The 7,476-nt window shown below is 35.4% G+C and overlaps 1 protein-coding gene across 2 annotated transcripts; it reads left to right on the forward strand.

Annotated features, from left to right (window-relative positions):
* Positions 1 to 1,317: 1,317 nt before the first annotated feature.
* Positions 1,318 to 7,198, forward strand: LOC110420359 (Transducin/WD40 repeat-like superfamily protein). 2 transcript variants are annotated; one of them, XM_021433644.2, is made up of 11 exons: positions 1,318 to 1,980; positions 2,425 to 2,739; positions 2,826 to 2,934; positions 3,023 to 3,116; positions 3,761 to 3,851; positions 3,983 to 4,066; positions 4,673 to 4,769; positions 4,868 to 4,955; positions 5,094 to 5,199; positions 5,291 to 5,383; positions 6,368 to 7,198. In XM_021433644.2, the coding sequence occupies exons 1-11, from the start codon at positions 1,810 to 1,812 to the stop codon at positions 6,764 to 6,766; spliced, it is 1,647 nt and encodes a 548-aa protein (XP_021289319.1). In that variant the 5' UTR covers positions 1,318 to 1,809; the 3' UTR covers positions 6,767 to 7,198. The 2 variants fall into 2 exon arrangements, with proteins under 2 accessions (XP_021289319.1, XP_021289320.1); XM_021433645.2 differs by having other exon boundaries at positions 3,764 to 3,851.
* Positions 7,199 to 7,476: the final 278 nt, after the last annotated feature.

The following is a 7,476-nucleotide window of genomic DNA, read 5'->3' on the forward strand; positions in this document are numbered from 1 at the left end:
TCCATCACGAAACAATTAATTGGAATGCTATGGGCCTTTGATCGGCCCAATGGATCGAGATAGCACTATAGCAAACCTAACCCCGAAAGCACATTTTGTGGTTGGACTGGGCCTTTTAACCTGGTTATGGTGATGAGCCCAACCCATGTGATGAACAATTGTCACTCCCACTTTTGATAAACTCTTTTTTATTTTTTACAAAATAAATAAATAAATGAAAATTTGTCTTACTTAATTTGTCTGAAGAACTAGTATTTTTTTTTTCTGTCCTTTACATCTCATTTGTTAAATAAGAGCCTTCATTTTTCTTTCTTGGTTTATCATTATTCAAGGAGATTTTTTTTTCCCACAATGTCTTGTATCTTAGTTCAATAACAGTTATCTAAATGAAATCCCAATTAAATAGTTTAGTAATTTGTATTTTTGTGTTTAATGGTGTCGCGTAAACATAAGATATTAATAACTATATAAGTAAACACGAATATCAAATGATTAATTAATTGTGTTAGGATTCTAGACATGTATATGGATATGTTTAGTAAACATGTAATATGCCATGACTTGGTTAACATATTTATTAAACATGTCAAGTTAAATTTTATACAATACAATACAATTTATTTATCTAATTAACATGATTAAATATATATAATTTATCACATTTTAAACCATTAATACAATTAAAATGATTAAAGTAAAGTATAATTAAGAATTATAAAAATTTACAATCAAGAAATATAAATATCTTAATATTTATTAAAAATAATAAAATTTAATTTCAATAATCAATAAATAGATTTTAACTATATATTTAACTGTATTTACCCAACACGTAAACTTGTTAAATAATTAGATAATAAATAAGTCATAAATTATAAAATTACATGATAATATAATTAATTAATCATATTTTAAATAAATTAAATAAATTTAATATAATTAAGATATTATTTATTCGTGTATTAACTATATCGATATGATTAACTTAAATAAAAACTCACTTAAATTCATGTCAGATAATTGATCTTGAATTAAGCACAACTATTTTCCAAGTACTTGAGAGTGGCTAATTTGGCAAGCCCAAAGGCCTATTTCATTCCCTCAATGCCCACAATGAACTTGACCAGGATATCCTTAACATGGCCTTTATATGTACTTTTGAATCTTTCCTTTTTCACAAAATATTTATAAAAATATCATTAAAAAAATTTTAAAAAAAGAGCTGAAGGCATAGTGTAATTAGCGAGATTAAGGTTTGAAGGCCCCAGAGGCATTTGGAGCTGAAAATCAGACTATAAATACCAAATCTCAAACTCACACAAACAGAAGGAAGTTCCCCCATTTTCTCTTCGTTCACTTCTCCCCAGCCTCTATCAGTTTATAACTTCAAAGTCAGGAAGACACTTTCTTCAAGCCTCGCACCTCATCTCCACCGTCCATTTCGTTGACTTTCCCGAATCTCCCCCAAAAGTCAAACCTCTTCCCTTCATCAAAAATCAAAATCGAAATAAAAAGGAAAAAACAAAACCCAGATTACAGGCAGGCCATTAAAAACTGAAAAAACTTCTCATAAGCCGCAACCACATAGGATCCCTCCCCTTTCTCTCACCTTCCTTCTGTGATCCCCGTAACCATTGAAGAACAAGAAAGGAAAGGCTTGTTTGCTTCTTTTTGTTTTTTGTTGTTGGGTTTTATTGCTTCTGTCTTGGGAATTAAGAAAAATTCAAAATTGAGAAGAAAAGGAAGAAGAAAAAAAGAAACCCTAGAGTGTCATGATCAGATGTTCTCGGGTGTTTGACAAGAGACGCCATGATCAACACAGCAAACGGTATGATTTCGACATCATCCTCATCGGCGAACGCTCAATCGCCGGGTTTGAAGACTTATTTTAAGACCCCGGAAGGTCGGTATAAGCTTCACTATGAAAAGACTCACCCTTCTGGCCTTCTTCACTATGCTCATGGCAAAACTGTTACTCAGGTAACCTCAAATTTCTAGGGTTTTTATTTTAATTTTCTTTCGAGTGCCCATTTTCTTAAATTATTGACAAAAATCTTATTTTTTGGCCTTTCCTTCGGGGTTTTGATCAAGACTCACCTTTTGATATAACTTTAAATTGGTCTTTTTTGTAGTATGAGATTTCTTTTTGGAGTTTTTGATACTTAAATTTTATAATTATATAATGAGAGCATTTCCAATTTATTAGTAAGTATAGGGGTTTTAACTAATACCCATTAGTTTGAAGCACCGAATTTATTAGGTTATTTTGTATCATCAATGTTATAGAGCATTGTTAAAATATTGAATTTTAAATACTTTAAATCAATGCCCATATTTATAAAGTCAATTTTCAATATTTTTCATGTTATACTTATGTTTCAGTATTGGTTTTCTAGGATTATATTTGATTAAGATTGTTGTCAGGTTACCCTAGCGCATCTGAAGGACAAGCCAGCTCCGTCAACTCCGACAGCTCCATCATCCAGCTTCAGTGCTAGCAGTGGGGTAAGATCAGCAGCAGCGAGGTGGCTAGGATCTGGGAATGGGAGCCGTGCACTTGGCTTTGTTGGAGGGAATGGTGGGGGTAAAAGTGTTAGTAGTACTAGTAGGATGGGGTCATTGGGTGCTTCGAGTTCAAGTAATTCAATGACTAATACAAATTTTGATGGGAAAGGAACATATTTAATCTTCAATGTCGGTGATACTATTTTTATAAGTGATTTGAATTCTCAAGATAAGGTAATTTAGCAATTTTTGTTAAGGTTTTTGATGAATGGGAAGGGTTATCCATGGTGGTATTTTAAGAATCTTGGTGTTTAATGTAGGATCCAATAAAGTCTATCCATTTCAGTAATTCGAACCCTGTCTGCCATGCATTTGATCAGGAGGCCAAGGATGGGCATGATTTGCTTATCGGGTTGAATTCTGGTGATGGTAATCCTTTTTAGCTTGTTTTAATTGGCAGTTTTAGTTCCAAGGTTTAAACGCTGCAAATTTATGTGTTCTGTGTGTTTTATTGTAGTTTACACGGTGTCATTGAGACAGCAGTTACAGGACGTTGGAAAGAAGCTTGTTGGGGCACAGCATTACAATAAAGATGGCTCTGTCAATAACAGGCAAGATTTAGATTAATACATCCTTTATACATTTTCTGACTTTCTAGAAGTTTGACTCTTTCGACCTATCTTCACCATTAGAGTTTTCTTTTTTAAATTTCCACGTCCAAGATGTTTCGTTTTACGCCTTTCTGCTTTATGCGTTCTGCTTCTAGGATGGTGTGAGGATAGATTGTAATACCCTATGGCTTGGAGCAAGATAGTTTTCTATGACATCATATGGCTTACTTTTTCTTTCAAATGGTGCATGTATAGCTTGTGCCATTTAATTACCATGAAAATATCTTTTTCTGGAATTTATTTTTGTTGTTTTACAGGGGCAATGTTGCCTTTTCAGTCACTCATAAATTTAATTTTCCATCCACCTTGAGACCTTGCTGTAGAGTGCTTCCTTTGTTCTCTCTTTGATCTTCAATATTTGAGCTGTACTTGTAAGGTATCAATGCTACCCACATAAAGTCAGCAACTGAGTTGGTTGTGAACCTCGTTAGCTAAATTTGACTTGTAATTGGTCTTCTGCTGCTATTTTTAAAAATTGGTTTGCTCTTGGGCTTCCCCTCGGGATGATAAAGGAGGCAACTGACTTTTGTGACTAATAGTTTTTATCTTGAATTGATGTTTACTATGATGCTTTTTGTTTCCAGCAGTCGCTGTACTAGTATCACATGGGTTCCTGGAGGGGATGGTGCTTTTGTGGTTGCTCATGCTGATGGAAATATGTACGTGTATGAAAAGGCAAGTTTCAATGATTACAGAAGGCTTTTTTCACTCTGGGGGTACAGCTTACAAATTTCATGATGTTGTATGCAGTAAGTTGTTTTTTAAGTTTTTTATTTTTTCTTCTCTATTGTTCTTTTCCCCTCTAGAACAAGGATGGTGCTGGTGATTCTTCATTCTCTGTTATCAAAGACCAAACTCAATTTTCTGTTGCGCATGCACGTTACAGTAAGGTACTGGTCATTGTTTATTTTAGAAAACTATTTTAGACTTTCTTGTTTGTGTATGCTTCCTGAAAATTGGTAGTCTTTATTTTAGAACTATTATCTAAAGCCAGAGTACGCTAATCATTCTGCATATTGTATGGTAGGTGCTACATTGCTTATGGCTTATTATTCACTATATGCACTTCTAAGTTCTAGCCAGACAACATTCTGTTTAAATTTAGATGATGCATGTGTTGCTGAGGTGTGCATGATCTAGATTGTCAAAATGTGAATTGACAGCCACATATCTTGGTGAGCTGCAAGTAGTTCTAATAGGAACCCACATTAATCATTCATACTCAAACTAAACACATTTAGAAGCAGGCAATGTGTTATGTGGATGAGAAAAAGAAATAATTTAGTCTTGTGCTTGCCTGTGGGCATGTATATGTATTTTTTCTTTGTTACAGTTATGCCATGTTAGTCTTGATAAGTGGCAAGATAGGACCTATCTTAGCACCATAATTGGTATTAGTCTGACTGTTGTTTGGCATCATTGAGGAAGCCATATACTTTTTACTCCCATCTTTCCGCGTATTGTTTGTTTGTTGACTTGCCACTATTTGCTTGCAGAGTAACCCCATTGCAAGATGGCATGTTTGTCAAGGTTCAATTAATAGCATTGCTTTCTCCTTTGATGGGTTGTACTTAGCAACTGTTGGAAGAGATGGTACCAAGTCAAATTGAAATAATTTGCATTTTATGGATTTTTTATGTCTACTTTGTTGGAACTTAAGTTTTTTTCTCTTTTTCATATGCTGAGCGCAGGTTATCTGCGAGTTTTTGACTATTCAAAAGAACAGCTCGTATGTGGTGGCAAAAGTTATTATGGTGCTCTACTATGCTGTGCTTGGAGGTGCTCTTTTTCTTAAACTTTTTAAGCTTGTGCTATCTAGAGTATCAATTTGTCACATTCCATTCTTTTATATAATATCCAACTTATTTCTTTTTGAGAAAACAAATTTTGTTATTGACAACAACGTCCACTGAACAGTATGGATGGGAAATATATTCTGACTGGAGGTGAAGATGACTTGGTTCAAGTTTGGAGTATGGAAGATCGGAAGGTCGTCGCATGGGGTGAGGGGCACAACTCATGGGTGAGATTCTTATCTTATGACGGAGGCTCCTGTGTATTTGTTGTGTGTGATGGTGGCTCTGTACTCATTTCTTTCTAAATGGTGCTGGCAGGTTAGTGGAGTGGCGTTTGATTCGTATTGGTCATCACCTAATTCTGATGGCACAGGGGAGACTGTGATGTACCGGTTTGGTTCTGTTGGTCAGGTATATAGATGTTGTTAGTCTGGTCCAAATAATGACTGTCCTAATTATTGTAATTCCGATCTCGATGCTGTGTTTTCCCATGGTTTTGTTTTGATTGTTTCTTGATTGTGTTCATGTGGATTCAACTGTTATGTTCCAAAAATGCCTAGCTTCTGCAAGTTATAGATGCCTCGCACTTACGTATATGTTGTTGAAGCAACATTTCTAGAGCTAGCACTTGCCTCCTTTGTCTACCTATGCACCAGTTGGCTGTTTCCAGGAAGGATTACTGGTGATATAGTAGCACGTGGATTGAGTATAGATTATAGGAAATTTCTAACTGTATGAAACTATAGGTCTGTATCAGTTACTATACATTATAGGTTACTTACTTTAGGTGTTTGTTTAAATAGCATCTTGAACAGCTAATATGAAGAATATCATTTTCAGTTAGCATACAAATGGAGAAAAGTGGAGACTGATGATGAAAGCCCGAACATATTGGCAAAGAATCAGGGGTATTTCGAGAATATTCTTGATGAATGGATGGCTTTCATATTTGTGGAATGTCATTCTGTCATACCAAAACATTTTGTGGTCAAGGAACATAGTTATAAAGCTAGTTATTTTTATCTTCTGCCTTTACTGTTTCCTTTTACATGTGGGAAAAGGGAGAAAAAAAGGGAGAATGAAAAAACCCTCATTTACATAGCCCCAACCATGCAACCTACACACACACACACACCAAAAGAAAAGGTTTCTTTAGATATTTTCTTTTTCTGTTTGGACAATCAGCAAGTAATTCGATCTTTCCTGTTGAAGTGGGATGAATGGCTGAAGGTTTTAAGCATTAATATATTAGACTTGAATCAGGTGGAGAATAAACTTGATGAAGCTTTATGTGTACCATATCCTATAATCTATATTATTCCTTTTTGTTTTAAACACTATGCTCCCTTGCAGCACCTGCAATATCTTCACATCTCACTATTGCCTTATGTGTAGGACACACAATTGTTATTGTGGGACCTGGAAATGGATGAAATTGTAGTGCCATTGCGTAGAGGCCCTCCTGGTGGGTCTCCCACTTACAGTACCGGTAGCCAATCTTCCCACTGGGACAATGTATGCCCATTGGGTACCCTGCAAGCTGCCCCTAGCATTCGAGATATTCCAAAAATCTCACCACTGGTTGCTCATCGTGTTCACACTGAACCTCTCTCGGGCTTAATTTTTACCCAGGAATCGGTACTTACTGTTTGTCGAGAGGGACACATAAAAATCTGGATGAGACCCGGAGTTGCAGACAGCCAATCAAGCAACAGTGAAACTGTGTTAAGTACCAGTTCAAAGGATAAGGCATTGCTTTCCAGCAAGGTTGGAAGTTCTAGCTACAAACAATGACCAGACCATCATGAAAAGATGCAAGGCAAAACAAAGCTCTTTTTTTTTTCTGCTGGAGTTGCATTTCTATTTGCTAGTGTGGCCGTTCATCTCTCTTTATCCGGTTGGTTTTCTCGAAGTACATCCGTGTGGACATGATTGAATTGCAATGAGATTAGCCAACTGAATCCATTGTATATTCAAGGACAAAAATGCCATTGACAGCACAAAGAGGTCTGGAGGAAGAAAGAACCTCCATTGTAAGTACAAACGGCTATTCCTAGAATATATTGACACTGACAGGAATAACATGAAGTTGCTCCTTTAAGATTTGTATTTCTTAGAGGTGCATTTGAGTGATTATTTATTATTGGTGATGCATCCTCACCATTACCATGTGATTTTTGTTGGATCATCCAAAAACTGATTTTGAAATGCGGATAGCTTCATGCACATAGCTTCATGAGTTCTAGGTGACTGAACTTGGACAAGTTTGTCCTGAAATTTGGGCAGATCATTCGATGATTTGGTTGAGACATAAGAATTTGCTGTTTATTCTATTAGAAAGGAAAAAAAGGAAAAGGGAATACCTTGGAAATAAACTTTGATGCATATTTATTTCTATTAGTATTAACTGTAATAGAAGGCTCTAATGATAGTAATCTGTGATGCTTATCTAGAGCTTCCAAATGGAAAATACCATGATCTAGAAAATAGTCTTAACCTCACTT

The sequence above is a fragment of the Theobroma umbraticum genome, unplaced genomic scaffold (genome assembly GCF_002168275.2).
Source record: "Theobroma umbraticum cultivar Fairchild unplaced genomic scaffold, ASM216827v3 scaffold_86.0, whole genome shotgun sequence".
Taxonomy (NCBI): Eukaryota; Viridiplantae; Streptophyta; class Magnoliopsida; order Malvales; family Malvaceae; genus Theobroma; species Theobroma umbraticum.

What these genes read in the sequence shown, in the direction of transcription:
- LOC110420359 (XM_021433644.2), top strand. Translation starts at nt 1,810, where the DNA reads ATGATCAACACAGCAAACGGTATGATTTCGACATCATCCTCATCGGCG. An exon ending in ATTTGAATTCTCAAGATAAG is followed by an intron (nt 2,740 to 2,825) that starts GTAATTTAGCAA and finishes TGTTTAATGTAG; the next exon opens with GATCCAATAAAGTCTATCCA. An exon ending in GGTTTGGTTCTGTTGGTCAG is followed by an intron (nt 5,384 to 6,367) that starts GTATATAGATGT and finishes CCTTATGTGTAG; the next exon opens with GACACACAATTGTTATTGTG.